Source organism: Lissotriton helveticus, chromosome 5_1 (assembly GCF_964261635.1).
Source record: "Lissotriton helveticus chromosome 5_1, aLisHel1.1, whole genome shotgun sequence".
Lineage (NCBI taxonomy): Eukaryota > Metazoa > Chordata > Amphibia > Caudata > Salamandridae > Lissotriton > Lissotriton helveticus.
Genome location: NC_136065.1, coordinates 1,993,561,014 through 1,993,579,046, shown reverse-complemented (window position 1 = coordinate 1,993,579,046; position 18,033 = coordinate 1,993,561,014). Strand labels below are relative to the sequence as shown.

The 18,033-nt window shown below is 47.4% G+C and overlaps 1 protein-coding gene across 1 annotated transcript in view; it reads left to right on the top strand.

The window, feature by feature from the left end:
• Positions 1-18,033, top strand: part of LOC144752838 (E3 ubiquitin-protein ligase TRIM39-like) — a 745,961-nt gene that overhangs the window by 165,084 nt on the left and 562,844 nt on the right. The window contains exons 3-4 of the mRNA XM_078640678.1: positions 14,820-15,050; positions 16,607-16,629. Coding sequence (XP_078496804.1) covers positions 14,820-15,050; positions 16,607-16,629 — 254 coding nt within the window. The remainder of the gene's footprint in view (positions 1-14,819; positions 15,051-16,606; positions 16,630-18,033) is intronic.

Genomic DNA, 18,033 nt, shown 5'->3' with positions numbered 1-18,033 from the left:
TTGTGGTATTCTTGCAGCAATGATTGGAATTCCTCTCCAACACAGGTACCTGAACCTGCCAGGAGTCTGTGTTTCAGGGACTTTAGGTAGTTCCCCAAGTCTGAAAGACATTTACACAGGGCATTAAGCACTCCCGAGTGTTAAGCCATGGCTATTCCACGAATGTGAACCTTGAATACTTCCCACACTATCGCAAAAGGGTCTACTGACCCTATGTTGCATTCAAAGAAGGTGTCTATAGCCTCTGCCATTCTGATTTAAAAACAGTGTTCAGTAAGGAGTATGGGGGAAAATGCCAGGTGAAAGGGGAATACGTTTCTGCAGGCTATCCATCACTAACAGCACCGGGGAATGGTCAGAAAGCATGCGAGGGAGCACCACACAGTCACAGACCTGCTCATACATAGACCTTGAATCTAGCCAATACTCATTCTAGTGTGTAGATTATGGTAAGCGGAGTAGTGTGTGTACCCACCCTTCTCTGGGGCGTGCCGACGGCAAACGTCGCAAAGTTCCAATTGAGTCATCATATCCCCCACAGTGCGCGCTGCCACGGAGGTGCGCCTTTCCGGGCCTCCAGACCCGTCCCTGCTAGGGTCCAGCACATAATTATGGTCGCCTCCCCAAAGTTGATACCGACCCCCCCCCCCCCCCCCCCCCCACCCCCCGCATTCCGCATTTTATCCAGCAATAATGTAAAAAAATTAGGATTATCAAAGTTAGGGCCATAAATATTAACTATAGTCCTGCTCAAACCCTTCCCACTGCATCTTGAAATAGCAAATCTGCCCTCCGGGTCAGTGTCTAGTGCTCCAGTTTGAAGTCAGACTTCGGATTAATGCAATTGATCACCCCGCCACATGCGTATTTCCCACTAGTCCTCTACTACGAAGTTCGGGGCAGGTGAGATTCCTGCAATAATGCAATAGTTCTATTGTGCCTCGTCAAATAGGCCATAACTTTCCTCAATTTTCTATACTCGTTGAGGCCCCGCACATTCCAGGTTAAAACCTTAATCCTACTAGAGTGCACCTGTGCCATATGTGTCGGTAGGAGTCATCGTGCTAGCCGTGAATGTGCTACAGAGCAAAAATCGTGTCTCAAAATGGTTCAACAATGCATAACAAGAGCAATGAATACCATAAAAAAATTAACCAAGTGGTGTGTTCTCTGTCCCCCCCTCAAATCTGTAGCATTAAGTTATTTACACATCCATACTTCCCGTGCCCATAAGCTGTACTTTTAGTGCAAAAGCTCGGTATAGTGTCCACCTGGGCATTCTGTCCCAACGGGCTCCGCCCTACAACTTTCGGCAGTAGCTCCATGCTTCATCTCCCACCCCGAGCAACAACATATGCAGGAGTGAAAACAATACCCATCGAGAACACCCCACAGTCCCACAAACCATCATCTTATATGCTAGTAAGAGCATCCCAACAGTGGTTCATCCAGACTCTTCCGATCGCTCCCTCGTACTGGTCTGCTCCACACTTTGTAGTTTTTTCTTTGACCACTCCTTCAGTGATTTCTGAAGCATTTTAGGGTCCGTAAAAATCTGCGATTTGCCCTGCCTGTTAACTCGAAGTCTCGCCGGATATAACATGGCAGCTCACGTTTTAATGGTGCAAACTGCCTGCACCTCCTGCACATGGATCGTAAAGTCCGGGTAGAGTGAGATGGTTGATCCTTTGAACTCTAGTGACTGGTTCTCTCGAGCTACCTTAAGGGCTGCGTCCCTGTCCCGGTAACAAGCAGCTTAGCGGGTGCTCCAGGGGCCGCTCTCGTGCCCAATGAGCGATGTGCCCGCTCAACTGTGAAAATCGAGGCGAACGTTTCACTTCCCAGCAAAGTAACCAATAACTTTTCCACGAATAGCTCCATATTTCCCACCTTGGAGGACTCTGGAAGACTCATGATACGTATATTGCTGCGTCGGGACCGAGCTTCTAGTCCTCAGCCTTGTCTTGGAGCACTTTTCCTATCTGCTTGTGTTGTGTCCATTACTGTCTGAGCTTCATCTAATTCCGTGACTCTGCATTCGGTCAGATCTAGCCTCTCCACTTGTTTAGCCATCCGCACAGTCATTCTGTCCATATGGTATGACGGAGAATCTAATTTAGTGTCAATGGTGAACAGGCTTTTCTGCATAGCCACAAGTATGGTTCGGATGTCCCCCTCTCCATGCTCTGGCAACTCCTCATGCACAATGGATCTCTCCTCCGGGTTGTACACCTTCAACCTAGATATTCGCTGCTTAAATTGTAGTTTAGGCTGGTTCTTATCTACCGTCCCCATGGTGGCTATGGTGGGATGTGCCCAGTCGCGTCCCTTGTGCTGCAGTGTGGGTGCAGCAGTGGGATTCTCTGCCATTTGTAGTGGAGGGTATCTCAGCTAGTCAGCTCGGCTACAACAATTCGGGCACTGCCGGCATATCACGATGTGTCTCTGCGGCTGCAGAACAGCCCCACAGCTTGCTTGTCAGCTCCACAGTCGTCTATCAGAGCAACACCTTACCCAGTGTAACAGAGCCCCGTGGCATCAATAGCCAGGCCCAGGGATCTCTGTATAGTGTAGCGCAGCAACTTGATTTAACTTTGGCGAGGAGGTCAGGCAAGCTTAAAGCCTGACTCTCCTCTGATGCCTGCGCTTCGCGTTCTAGTGTTTTCCCCCTTCCGGTCGGATTCACTTCCGGGTCGCGTCGCGCTCTGCACTCCCTCCGACTGTTCCCTAACCATTATTTCGCCGCCAGGATTGCCCTTTTGGTCTGAACTGTTTGCCCTTTGTTCCCGCTTTCCTCTTCTTTGGTCCCCCCGACGCTGCACTGGTCTCCATGTACACCACGTCCCGCTGGCTGGCCGGACATCTCAGTTCCTGGTCCCTCTAGTGAGCCGGGCACTGTGGTTGGTGGTTCCGCTGGCTGGCCAGACTTATCAGTATATGGTTCCGTTAGCCAGCGTGACTCCTGAGCTGCTTGTCCAGCTTACTGGCTGGACTTATTGGCTCCTGTTCCCGCTGGCCTCCCTGACACTGCTGGACATTCATGAAGTTCGGATCCTCTCTTTGGATAAGTGGATAACAGAGGGATTATCTCTTCAAACCGTGAACACGGTAACAGCGCTTTTTGCGCTGCCATTTTATGTTTTACTTTATTTCAAAGTTATTGTAGTACTTACCTATAGTAGGTATCCTGACCAGGAAAGAAAGGGGTCTCTCCTTAAAGCACAGGATAAATGCTCAAAGGCACTCTAAGGATGTTGATAGATGCACCTAAGTGAGAGTTCCACAGGACATTATTCCTCTACATTCTTAAACAAGTACAGGTGGGCAGCTTTCTCAGTAGTGGATTTAATTCTAGAATATTAGCCTTTTCGAATGTTTCACAACTTTTTTTCTTTTTACACAGACAGACACTTGCTCAACACTATTCCTTTTACATCTTCGTTTCCAAACAGAAGAAGGAAAAATTAAGGTAAACATAGAGGGACTTTGAGAATTGCCCAAAACGTTATTAGATTCTCTCCTAACCCATTGTCCCTATTTTTCCAGCCTTTTGTTTGTGAAGAAGAATCCTGTGGTGATTGAGTTACGTCGAGGGATTTCTTCCCTTCCTTCCCTTGTTTTGTTTCCCTTCTTCCCCGGATTACCATTGTTGCTTGGCTGTAGCCAGACACAATAGGTGGTTGGGTGAAGTGGTGGACCTTTCTTCAGTTCCGTGGCATTTCCCCAGAAACTAAGGCGAGAACCTGACACAGGCCTCCGATCCTAGATCGCAATGTTACCAGGGAGAATGGCATTCCCCATACCCCTGTGCCAATCCTCTAGTACAACTTCCATAAGGAGTACTCCAATCATAGATGCCACAAACCGAGGCACGCCCATCGTAGCATGACTTCCAAGACATCCCAGGCAAAGCGTACTGAGCACAAGATCGCTATACTTTTTTTTTTTTTTTAGACCAACTCGGCCCAGTCGCGCAACTGCGTCACACCGTTATCGTGTTATCAGGGTTCTAAAGTGGTAGAGAAGCCCCGGGACCATCCACTCTCCCAAGGTAGTCGAAGACACCTACCCGAATCGTTCAAATGCCTGGGCGGGGAAGAGATAACCAGCTCCTGCGCAGGTTCCGATTCGTTCTATAGGGCTCTGCTGCTCACTCCAGTGTAGGCCCTGTTGATGTGGTGGCGCCCTGGGCTCGATTAGGCGGAGTCGCCAGGCAGTCCCTCAACGCTTCTTTTTGTCCACCATCAGCGTGGAAGGGTATACTCAGATGTGAGTCCCTTGCTCATTGCACCATCAGGATTCAAGCAAGCCGGGCCGACGACGCCTAAATTGGCAGAAACCGGTCCCCGGAAGCTTGTTTCCTTCCCAGTACAAGAATTGGCTCGGTAGTTTGGTTTGCCCTGTTCCCATCATGCACTGGGACAGGAACAGACTAATTTGCATATAGCCAAGTTCTGAGCTGGGATGGTGCAGTGAGCTAAAAAACGGTGATGGATCAAGCCCTGATCTTTGGACTGGGTAAGAGTGGTCTGCTTAATTCAGGCACTCTGTTCATCACCACCCCCTTTTCTGAATCATTTTGTCCACCATAAGCGTGGAAGGGTATACTCAGATGTGAGTCCCTTGCTCATTGCACCATCAGGATTCAAGCAAGCCGGGCCGACGACGCCTGAAATGGCAGAAACCGGTCCCCGGAAGCTTGTTTCCTTCCCAGTACAAGAATTGGCTCGGTAGTTTGGTTTGCCCTGTTCCCATCATGCACTGGGACAGGAACATACTAATTTGCATATAGCCAAGTTCTGAGTTGGGATGGTGCAGTGAGCTAAAAAACGGTGATGGATCAAGCCCTGATCTTTGGACTGGGTAAGAGTGGTCTGCTTAATTCAGGCACTCTGTTCATCACCACCCCCTTTTCTGAATCATTTTGTCCACCATAAGCGTGGAAGGGTATACTCAGATGTGAGTCCCTTGCTCATTGCACCATCAGGATTCAAGCAAGCCGGGCCGACGACGCCTGAATTGGCAGAAACCGGTCCCCGGAAGCTTGTTTCCTTCCCAGTACAAGAATTGGCTCGGTAGTTTGGTTTGCCCTGTTCCCATCATGCACTGGGACAGGAACAGACTAATTTGCATATAGCCAAGTTCTGAGCTGGGATGGTGCAGTGAGCTAAAAAACGGTGATGGATCAAGCCCTGATCTTTGGACTGGGTAAGAGTGGTCTGCTTAATTCAGGCACTCTGTTCATCACCACCCCCTTTTCTGAATCATTTTGTCGACCATAAGCGTGGAAGGGTATACTCAGATGTGAGACCCTTGCTCATTGCACCATCAGGATTCAAGCAAGCCGGGCCGACGACGCCTGAAATGGCAGAAACGGGTCCCCGGAAGCTTGTTTCCTTCCCAGTACAAGAATTGGCTTGGTAGTTTGGTTTGCCCTGTTCCCATCATGCACTGGGACAGGAACAGACTAATTTGCATATAGCCAAGTTCTGAGCTGGGATGGTGCAGTGAGCTAAAAAACGGTGATGGATCAAGCCCTGATCTTTGGACTGGGTAAGAGTGGTCTACTTAATTCAGGCACTCTGTTCATCACCACCCCCTTTTCTGAATCATTTTGTCCACCATAAGCGTGGAAGGGTATACTCAGATGTGAGTCCCTTGCTCATTGCACCATCAGGATTCAAGCAAGCCGGGCCGACGACGCCTGAAATGGCAGAAACCGGTCCCCGGAAGCTTGTTTCCTTCCCAGTACAAGAATTGGCTCGGTAGTTTGGTTTGCGCTGTTCCCATCATGCACTGGGACAGGAACAGACTAATTTGCATATAGCCAAGTTCTGAGCTGGGATGGTGCAGTGAGCTAAAAAACGGTGATGGATCAAGCCCTGATCTTTGGACTGGGTAAGAGTGGTCTGCTTAATTCAGGCACTCTGTTCATCACCACCCCCTTTTCTGAATCATTTTGTCCACCATAAGCGTGGAAGGGTATACTCAGATGTGAGTCCCTTGCTCATTGCACCATCAGGATTCAAGCAAGCCGGGCCGACGACGCCTGAAATGGCAGAAACCGGTCCCCGGAAGCTTGTTTCCTTCCCAGTACAAGAATTGGCTCGGCAGTTTCGTTTGCCCTGTTCCCATCATGCACTGGGACAGGAACAGACTAATTTGCATATAGCCAAGTTCTGAGCTGGGATGGTGCAGTGAGCTAAAAAACGGTGATGGATCAAGCCCTGATCTTTGGACTGGGTAAGAGTGGTCTGCTTAATTCAGGCACTCTGTTCATCACCACCCCCTTTTCTGAATCATTTTGTCCACCATAAGCGTGGAAGGGTATACTCAGATGTGAGTCCCTTGCTCATTGCACCATCAGGATTCAAGCAAGCCGGGCCGACGACGCCTGAAATGGCAGAAACCGGTCCCCGGAAGCTTGTTTCCTTCCCAGTACAAGAATTGGCTCGGTAGTTTGGTTTGCCCTGTTCCCATCATGCACTGGGACAGGAACAGACTAATTTGCATATAGCCAAGTTCTGAGCTGGGATGGTGCAGTGAGCTAAAAAACGGTGATGGATCAAGCCCTGATCTTTGGACTGGGTAAGAGTGGTCTGCTTAATTCAGGCACTCTGTTCATCACCACCCCCTTTTCTGAATCCTCAACGCTTCTCGACGCACCCGCCACTTCAGGTGGTGTGGGGGCCGCTATTCACCGTTACCGCAGGAGTGTCTCGATTGCACGGCATGCCGCCTCCACAGTCCAGGGCTCAGCGACCAATCCAAGTCCAAGCTCCCGAAGCCCAGAAAAGACCCCAGCACCAGGTAAGCCGCCAACACCTCTCAGTGTCCCTTTGATGTCGGGGGAGGGGACACCGCTTCTTAAATTTGTTGCAGGCTCGCCCGTGCAACACAGCACCCCGCTCACGTTGTTCACAGCACAGCGGGAGATTTCTCTCCCCGCCTGCCGACGTGCTGACCGCGTCTCCGCCCGAGGCTCTGTGGCTAAGGTCCAGGCCCACATGCCGTATCTTAGTGTCTAATGTTGCGGGCTGTAACAGCAGCTCGAAGTTCGATCGCTGCTACGGGCACATCCTTCTGCGCTCAGATTTGCGCAGTTCAGACCACTGAGGACGCCTCAATGCAGGATAATTGACGAATTTTGTGATGGCTCGACTGAGCTCTTTTCTTAAGTGGCCATTTTAGGCTCAGGCAAGCTCCGCCCCCCCCCTCCCCATACTCTGTTCTTTTAATGTAACATTTCTGCAGGGTATCTTAGAAGGCTTGTTGTGGTAAACTCTAATCAACAAAATCAGACTAACCTTCTTAACCACTTGGCTGCTAAGGCACATGATGCACTTCCATTGACTTTCCATTGAAATCAATGGAAACTCCATGACGAGTTACCCTTGTCATTAGCACTGAAGGGGTTAAGGCAATTTCGACAGAATTGTCTAAAGTGAATACAAGTTTACCACGATCCACACATACAATCAATACAGATTATATCTCCTAACAGCCGGTGCTGGTTAAAAAAAGATATCGGAGCTATATGGCTGTCTAAACTTCTCTTGATTTGTTTGATCTGTTTATTAAAGATTTTTCATTTTGTATACATGAAAACAAAGCAATATAAGAACATTGATTGCACCGGACAGAGGCAGTAGGCAGTCATAAAGTCCAGATAAGAAATCAATAACATAGCGGCATAATCACATCAGTAGTGAACATAGACAACATCAATAATAACTTTCAGCACATCCCGACAGCCATAGTGTCTCCTCCCTCCATCAACAAAACTGTACGATCACGTTATGATGCATCATAACTGCAACTATTCGCCATGCAACAAATTACATTTGGTATGGCTTCACTCTGCCATATCACATGAATTAGTGTGTAAAGTCAAATAAATTTATGAAAACACCAAACATGGGAAAAACTATCGGGAAAGGAATTAGGAAGGGAAGCAGGAGCCTCAGCAAGGGAAGGAGGGAAACCAAAGTCCCAGGCGTCTAAAGACAACTACCCAATGGGTGCGCAGACTGCTGTGAGAAATGACTGTCCAGTCGAAGGGACAGAGGTCCCAGTCCACATATCAGTGCACTGTTCAGGACAGGGGCCTGTTCAGGTCAGCCTCACTAATTACCAGGAAGTGAAACATCCACTGGCACATCTGGCTCCAACAACCGTTGCAGCGCACACAGCATAGCATTCCATTCAGTGGAGATGGGGAATTTACGCAAGCCCAGCGTATCCTCTCTTATCAGCGAAACCGCTTCGGCCTTCACCCAATTCAACATGGAGAAGAACCAGGCCTTCGTTGAAGGGGAGTCCTCCGACTTCCACCTACGGGTAATCAATCGCTTGGCCACAATAAAACCCAAATCATGGAACCTGGTGGATACTTTATGCATTTTCTTCCTAGAGAACACGCCAATGATACTCGTCTCCCACGCCCTCAGTACCTTCCTGCATGTGCAGGTGGTTAACGCTTCCAGTACCCCTTCCCAATAAGTCTGCAGGACAGGACCAGAGCATGTGTAAAATATCTGCATTCGCCATCTTACACTGAGGACAACACTCATCCTGCCTATGATTGATTGGAGCCAGGGAGAGATAAGCCCTGTGCACAATATAAAATTTAATTAATCTAAAACGGGCATTTTGTGGAACTTGCTCAGGGCTTTCTAAGACCATGGACCATTCTTTCTCCAAGAAGGGCCTCCCTCGATCTGCTTCCCACTTACCACCTAACGACGTTAAATCAACTAGGGTTTGTTCCCTGATTGATTCCGCAAACCACTTCACTAAGTGGCGGCCAGTGCCCATAACATGCACATATTGCACTAGGAGATGCGTCAGAGGTTCCTGCGTTACATCTCCCCTCCAACATCTCATTGCAGCTGTCCAGGAAGCATGACTCAGAAACTTTCCCGTGGGTACACCATCTTCGTTTGTGATATTGAGAAATGGCTGCAATGTTCCTTCTCCATATAAGTCTCCTAGGGTGGTTACACCAGCTTCGAGGTGCAAGGTCCATGCTTCTAACCCGCCCTCGCGCAGTCGGCATACCTAATATTGGCATACCAGGTGCGTATGGTATGACTCGTCTGGTAAGACGAAGCGCCCTATGAAAACACTTCAATGCTATCAATATCCGTAAGGGGAGAGGTTTATTCAATTTTTTGCTGGGATGGAATAGATCGAGGATCCTGTATGTAGAAAAAAGGAGGATCGAACTCCAGGTAATAATGTTCCAATAATGTTCCAAGTTGGGCAGAGCCAGCCCCCCTCTTCTGCGAGGGAGGTACAATTTTGACAGTGCCACCCGGCACCGCGTGTTGTTCCAGATAAAGTCACAAATTATCCTTTCCAAGGATCGGAAAAAGGACACAGGTAGGTAGAGGGGTATCGTAGCAAAGTAGTAAAGGAGGCATGGCAGCATAACCATTTTGATTAACTCCACCCTACCTATGATGAAAAGGTTCAGCGACTTCCAGAATTCAATTTGAGACTTAAGCGCTGTAACCAACCTTGTAATATTACCATCCATAAGATCTTGTGTGTTGTGATAGATACGAACACCAAGATATCTAAACGCCACCGATTGCCACTGCACCCGTTCCCTGTCCAACCGCGGTCCCCCATAAATGGATTGAAAGGGTATAGACAAGATTTACCCCAATGTACCCTGAGCCCAGATAACAAAACAAAATGTTTCAACTTGGCGGGGATGACTTGCGGGATCGCCAGGACATTCGGCACATACAGCAAGATGTCATCAGCATAAAGCGAAATGGAATGTATTCCATCTGCTAGGCGTATCCCCCAGTCTGGTGCTAAGGTGCGTAGAGCCACTGCCAATGGCTCAATCACCAAGGCGAAGTTCAATTGAGAAAGGGAACACCCCTGGTGGGTCCCCGTTCTATCAAAATAGGCTCAGAGAAAAGAGACCCCCAACTGTAGCCGAACCGTAGGAGCCCCGTACAACAGCCCAATAAGACTTAAAATATAAGGTCCAAATCCGGAACTATGGGGCACAGCAAACATGAAGGACCATTCAACTGCATCAGAGGCCTACTCCAAGTCCAGCACGACACAACAGGCCGTCGGCCAGTCCATGGTAGCACAGCTCATCACCCTAAACAGTTGCTGTATATTAAGAGATGTGCTACGAGCCGGCACAAACCCATTCTGATCCTAATGGACCAGTTGTGGAACTAGCGGCAACAGTCTATTAGCTAGGATTCCCGCCAATATCTTTTAGTCCCCATTTAGGAGCGCCAACGGATGATATGCTCCCACAGAAGTAGGATCCCTATCCGTTTTGGGAAGCATAATTAACGTAGCCTCTATCATCGAGGCAGGGAGAGCCAGAGATTCAAGCGCCTCTGTGTACACTTTGAGCAATGGGGGGCCCAGGTAGTCTGCACAGGTTTTGTAAAATTCGTGAGGAAGACCACCGGGACCTGGAACCCTTCCAGAAGGCAAAGCCCTCATCGTACCTTGCACCTCATCAAGCGTTAGCGGGGTATCTAAATCCATTTGCTGTTCTGGTGAGGGGACCGTAAACGGGAGTCCCCCTAGGAATTGCTGAATCGCTTGTTCCGTGGCCTGTGGACCAGCTTTATACAGTGTTGTAAAGTGTGTATGAATTTATAGTTGTGTGAAGCTAAGCTCTCCACCTGAAGAACGAAGAGCCATAATCTGCCTGCCCGGCTGCTCCTGTTTGATGAACCAAGCGACAAGGGGCCCAGAGCTATCTGTTTTAGCATGTACTGATGCTGAGTGCGCTGCGAAGTTAAGGCAGCGCTGCCTTTCAAGATGTTACGCATGTTCCTTTCACGCTTCAGTTACATTGGCCTGCCTCCCAGCATCTACCACACCCTTAGATTCCAACGGCAACAAGCGTCTTTCCACCTTAAGCAGTTCTGAAGCTACCCGTTGTCGCAACCCACAGCCTAGTCCCAGGCACTTCCCTCTCAGTGTGACTTTCATAGCTGCCCATTCCACTAGCACAGAGGAAGCAGTCTCTGCATTAAGTTCAAATTATTCCCCTATCGCCTCACCAATCGCCTACCGAAACACTTGGTCTTCTAGCGTGGCCGGTTGTAGTCTCCATGCAGGGATACCCGGAATCGCGCCCTCCCAGGCCAACACAACCCAGTGGGGATTGTGGTCGGAGTGCGTTCACCCCCAGTATTCCAATTTTGAAACATAAGGGAGTAGGCAGGGGGTCCAGTCTAACATGCAAGTTGCGAGGGGTCGAAAAATAGGAATATACCATCTCCCCCGGGTGATGTCTCCAAACGTCAACCAGACCCCAACCCCGTGCCCAGCCATTCAATGGCACAGAATTAGTCGTGGCAGCCGTGGACCCAAGAGGAGGAAAAGATCTATCAATCCCTACATCTAAGACACTATGATAATCCCCGCCCAACAACCTCAGGATCTCACACCACCACCCCAAAACAAGAGACAGTTGCTCAAGAAACAGGCCCTGATCAACATAGGGTGCATACACATTTCCCAGCAGTACAGGACGTCCATCCAGTTTACCCTTCACCAAAACATATCTACCCTCTTTATCCATAAGAGCCTCGTCTACAGCAAAGGTTGTTCCAGGGCGTATCCAGATAAGGGTCCTCCTAGCAAACAGGGAGTAATCTGTGGCATATATTTTACCTCTCCAGCTACGTTGTAAGCGGGTAACCTCTAATGCATTTGTGTGTCTCCTGCAGTAGCCCTATATGCACATTGTGACGCTTAAATAGGAATACACTGCATAACTGCGGGAAGGCGTGTGGAGACCCCGGACATTCCAGGTAAGTATCACGTGACCCATGGTAGCAACAAGAAAAGGGTACAACATGGGTTATTGATCCCCTCGTACCAAAATTCACTGTGTGACAATCTAACATATACAACGTCATTTTTATTGCCCCCCCCTTTCCCCCCTCCCTAATCCCCCCACCCCACCCCACCAGACTCCTGCAGTAAAAGGGAGATGGGAAATAACAACTAGGGTAGGAAAAAAACATATAAGGGCAACCCCCAAAACATCAGGGAGTCGTCCAAACACAGCAGACAGCAACCTAGCTGCCTGCTCTACTGACTTGCACATGTTAGGGAGAACAGGGGGTTGTGAAACCATGCAGGGTGCACTCTTCAAGTCCCCACCCAAAGACAACTGATAGGCATTGCTGTAGCACAAACCCAAGAACAGTTGAAAGAAAATGTCAACACCCCCAGGGACCATTTAACCAACTCCACCATGTTTTATGCAGATACATGGATCTCTGGAACATCAGGTGCCCCCCCCCCCCCCCCCCCCCACATTAATGGAAACAGCAGTACCCAGCAACGTATATTCAGAACAACCAGTTTCATACAATACCATCTGCTGTTAAAGGTGTAACGTCCGGCATTTTCATTGACACCTTATCAGAAAAGTCTCCTACTGAGGAACCCCCATCCCCCGAAGAATGATAGGAAGTGGCCACTTTATCTTCTTGTGGTACTGCTTCTACCATCTCGTCTGCAATGCGGACCACTTCCTGCTGCTCCCTATGGATCTGATCAGGGCCCGGCACCGCAGCTGAGCCCGGAAGTCGCTGTCTTGCCACCAGCTTCCTCAGGCCATTACGCAGCAGCTTAGCCTGTGGGCCTTGGGCCAGAATACCGACCCGTTGTTTCCAACCAGTCCCAGACATCCTGAGTTGTCAAAGAACCTGGACTTTTCTTCCGAAACAGCACGGAGCTTGGCCGGGAACATCAGCGAATAGGAGAGATTGAGCTGCCGATGCTGACGTTTCACAGGTAAGAAAGATCCTCGCTGGTGCTGAACCTTCATAGTATAGTCCGGGAAAGACAACACCTTGGCATTTTCGTATTGAATATTATCCAATTTCCTGTTCTCTCGGAGGATCACATACTGATCTCTGAAATGTAGGAGCTTGAAAATAAGTGGACGCGCCCTGTCACCGGGGGCCGGTTTTCTACCTGGAGCACGATGTGCCCGCTCAATTTTGAAGAATTGAGGAAATGTGATCTTCAAGGTACCAGATCTGGATTTTGTGGGCGTTCTGCTGTTTATCTTGAAATTCCGTAGGGGGCTTCAATTCCGCAATGTCTTGCTCCACGGCAACAACCCGATCCTTCAGATTCCGGTGGTTCGCATGTAATAAATTAAGGTCCAGGGCTACTTTGTCTAGTTTGGCTTCTATGGAAGCACTAGTGTGCTCAATGGCCTGCAGTATGGCATCTAAGCGATCATCCGGGGCCGGCTGGTCCCCTGTCAGTTGCGGCGAGTCTGCATCACGGGTCCCGTCCGCCTGTGAGGAGGCACTCGACCCGACTCTCCTAGTACGTCCCATTGTCTCGCACACTGCTAAACAAGTCCACCACTCCACCAGAATGTCTAACCAGATCACTCTGCAGCGACATCTGACTCCGCACCAGTTCGCACAGGGACCATAGATGGCGAACCACTTGTCAGTCCCTCGCTGTTCAATCCACCTGGGAGGGGTGCCAAGGGGGGTTCCTATCTGCTTACCATTAAGGGTGCCACTGTTGGGTCAGAGGGGTCATTGGGTAGGATATTTCAACAATCCAGACAAAACAGGACAACGATTGAACAGCAGTTCTAAAGTCTCTTTTTGAAGGAGTGGTTGCACTTTTAGATAGAGGCAGTACCAGACCCTCTTAGTTTTCGTGGCGATGTATTCTTTGAAGGTGGAATTGGTGTCCTCTGTGAATCTGAGTAACATGGTATTAGGTGAAAGTTGGGGTTCGAGTCTGTTGAGGTTTTTGTTGTTGAGCCAGGGTTTCACTGCTCACTGCTTGTAGTCCTTGATGAACAGCAGGAAATCTGATTTGTAAAGTTAAGTTTCAGACAGGTGCTGGACATCCATGTGTGGATGATGTGTTAGTGCTGTTTGAGGCATTGGATGTTTGGAAGAGAGAGAGTTTCAAATCTAGTTATTTGTCATCAGCATATTGATGAGATTCTTATTCTTTTATGAGTGAGTTAGTCCCAGGTGGGTGCAATGTACAGGTTGAAGATAACCATGGATGATATAAAACCCTTGCGAACCCTGAAGGTGATCTGAATCTTCGGAGACGTGAAGGAGCCCATGAGAATGTTCCGGTGTTGGTTGGATAGATAGAAGGATCACCAGTGGAAGACGTTTCCAGTGAATTCCATTCAAGACTTAACGGTGTGGATGAGTGCTTGGTGGTTGATGATGTTGAAGGCAAAGAGGGGGGTTGTTATTGTTAAAAAAACACTAATGATACTGACAAAGTGGTGGTAATTTATTTTGACACTAAGTCCGCGTTGATTAATTCTATATATGGAATGTGTCCATAATTCATGATACGTATTAAACACTTTGCCTCACTGTACCATTGGGCACTGAGCACCTTTCCACCTCACTGAACACTCTCTATTGTAATTATTAGTTAATTATCAGTGATTTATTCTTTGAATAATACAGCGAGTTTTGAAAAAGAAAATAACTTTTATTTTATGACCGTAGGGATCACTGTTCCTTATAACTCTAATAAACTGGTGGTCATTTATTTCCGTTCAGGACCGCCAGGTTTTTCTGGCTGTCCTGAACAAAAACAAACCTTAGAATTTTGCCTCCTGTCAGTCACTTGCTTCACCTATCTATCATGCCCTCTTTATTATGCATTGTCGCTGCCATCCATTTACATGTGCATGTTCTGTTTGACTAGTATTTTATGAACAACATTTTTGCGTAAGTGCTCAAGAATTCCATACAAATCACTATAGTCACTTGAAGTGAAGATATTTTTTATTCAAGGCAGAATTCCAGAGCCAAACACAGAGAATCATCAGTACATTTGAAGAGCTGCATCAGTTTCTGGACCAAGAAAAGCAGGATCTCCTCAGCAAGGTGGAGATGGAACACCAGAACAACCTAGAGAAGATCCACATGAAACAGACCGACCTTGAGAAGCAGAATTCGTCCTTCATGGACCAGATCACAGAGATGGAGGGGAAGTGTCAGCAGGAGGATGTGGAGTTTTTGATGGTGAGACGCCTAGACCTATGTATTCTGTGCTGCTAGAAGGACCGTATTCCTCCCCCCAATGATCTCATCATGGTTACCCCATTCAGCAGCAGGGTGCAGAGTTGCAAGAGTGGGGACTGGGAATATATAACCAAAGAGCAGTTATCTGCCTACTGAGGCCAGATCAGAGCTATAGGAGATGTGTCAGTCTAGCAATATGGCGTTAGTGTTTAGGGATGACTATTATTAATAAATAGAACTAGAGAAGCATTGTTGTTCCTGGGTAGGGGGAGGATTAGCTGTTTAATACACCTCTTGTGAATGTATTGGGAGATGAGGAGTGTTAGTTATTGAATTAATTCGTGGTCACATGAAAGATAAATGAACCACAGTTTTCCACATGGCTCTAAGTTTGGTTTGACCCTCTTTATACAGATTCCCTCCAGATGTTTTCCATCTCTCCGGCATCTTAAGCCCTTGTGATGCACACTCTGATTTTATGAATTCACAAGGTAGCTCTTTAAATCTTATCTAGCTTAGGGTATTAGCTCTTCCCATGCAGGCTTCTAATCCTCTGGAACTCTCTTCCATACCATAACTGCTCATCTGTTCAGTTTCACTTTTGGAACATGACATTCACTAATTGTTTTCACCTGGTTAAACTGCATTCTTCCTCTCACCCACAACCCAAAGAAAAGTGGGTTAAAGCTAGTTAGAGGAGGCACAAATACTTGTGTGGGTGTAGGGTGGTAGATAAATATTCCTCAAGAAGGTTGTCTCCATGTGTGCTTGCTGTTAATACGCATCTGAACTATAGATTATTGTGCCCAGAAAAGGGGAATTACTTATGAGACTGCAGTAGCTGAGGTTTGAAATTTGACACTTAACCCTCTGATCTTCAATGTCTCCTGCCAACTGTATGCTTCTATCTCCTAGTTTTTTGCTCTGTTGGCTTCTTCCTCAAATCTTTCGCTCTCTACTTGTCCCATAAGTCTCCTGTCCACTGTACACCTTACATTATCTTGTTCACTATCCTCATTTTGCCTGTAATCTCTTAACCTCTGCCCTCCTTCTCTGCCTGCTTTCTCCTATCCTTGTTTTAACTTCACATAGCTTTTAGCCAAAAATAAAGGGCAAACAGGTGAAAGGGTTTATTGATGCTGAAGGTGCCCTTTGAACTCTACAACAATGTTTGTATTGTAGCCAAAGTTGACATCTTGCTTACCGTACTTATGGTTGGGATTTATATTGATATGAGTCAATAGCCTAAAAGTTTCACACTGACAATGCTGTTCCTTTTCGCGTGAGATTCATGTTCTTCTGAATGATCACATCTGGGATGTCAGTCCCTGTCTCCTTTGTAATCAGAAAAACCAAGAGTGGAGTGAAACCCAAGCTTGATATTTACCTAAGGACCCTGTTAATTCCAGGTACTAAGTCTGGATCTCACACTTGCATCCAGTCACATCTTAGGATCATGTCAAACTTTTGTCAGCATGCAAACCTGTGGGGAAAATATGATGTATAGTCATTGATATCTGTGTTTTTCTCTCCATTATGTCCTCCATTCTTTCTAGGGTGTAAAGAGCCTCTTGAACAGGTACAGTGCACCTTTCATGTAACCTCTTACAGTAAGGTAAATATCACTTGTACCCATTTGCAATCATAGCACAGACTTTGTTTTATTCATTGTATGTATTGTATGTATGTATGTTTGTATGTATGTGTGTGTGTGTATATATATATATATATCCTACTGGCGGTCGCCAGTAGGATAAGTAACTAAGTTATAGTTAGGACCAAGTTTCCATAGGAAAAGCATTTTTTGATTTGCTTATAACTTTGGCGTCGTTTGACGCATCTTTACAAAATTTCCCCCCAATTTTATTTTTCAGATCAGCTCCTATCTTGAATGTTTGGGGGTGATTTGTCATGGGGGGGCTGAGAAAAAAGGGGCTTCCAAAACGTGTTTTTTCCATGCAACTTTAGACAAGGCTACAGGTCAAACTGCTGAACGGAATACCGCCAAATTTGGCAGGGGGAAAGGTCTTGGTCCAGTAAGCACGGTTTTATTTAAAAGGTCTAAATCTGTTCAGTAGTTTTTGAAAAATATCAAAATTTACAGCTATCGATATTTGACAATTCTGACATCTGATTGGCTGAGGCGTTATGAGCACGAGCTTGCGACGCATTGACTGTGAACGGTTGAAACTAGGAAGTGTTGTCAGCCATTGTGTGACTCAGTTGAAAGGAGTAGGGAGAAAAAAAGAAAAACTGTAGAGGAGGGTATAGTAGGAACACTGTGGACTTAGTTTAAGCAGTCTGTGTGGTGCAGAGGCAGGGAGTTTGAATGTTGCGTAGGCGTGAAAATCACGTCCGCAGAACGGTGCGCGGTATTGCGGCAAGGTTGCGTTGTCTCTGGAAATCACATCGGGAAAACAATGCGCCTTTTTGCGGCAAGCAGTGTGTAGTGTGCACGTCCGCAAAGCAACGATGCTCGGGATTGCAGCAATGTTCAGTAGGCTTGTGGAAATCATATTGGGAAAACAACAATGCGCCATATTGTGGCCTTCCTTTAATATAATGCACAGTAATGTTTACTTATAATGCGGTGTTCACTTTTATCACGGATAGTGTCACTTTGTTAGAGGAAATATTATGTGGGAGGGTGTGGTCTGTCCCTGTCCGTGGAACAAAATTAACGTTTATTTGGTTGAGGTGTTCCAACAACGAGCTTAATGTTGATTGGCTGCGAACCATTGAAAGTAGAAGTGTTGCTAGTTGTTCCCTCCCCCTCCGTGGAGTAGCAAGGACATCTGATTGGCTCACATGTTCCAAGCAGGACCTTCCAGAGCTTAATGTTCATTGGCTGCGAACCATTGAAAGTAGAAGTGTTGCTAGCTATTCCCTTCCCCTCCGCGGAGTAGCAGGGACATCTGATTGGGTAACGTGTTCCAAGCAGGACCTTCCCAAGCTTAATGTTTATTGGCTGTAAACCATTGCA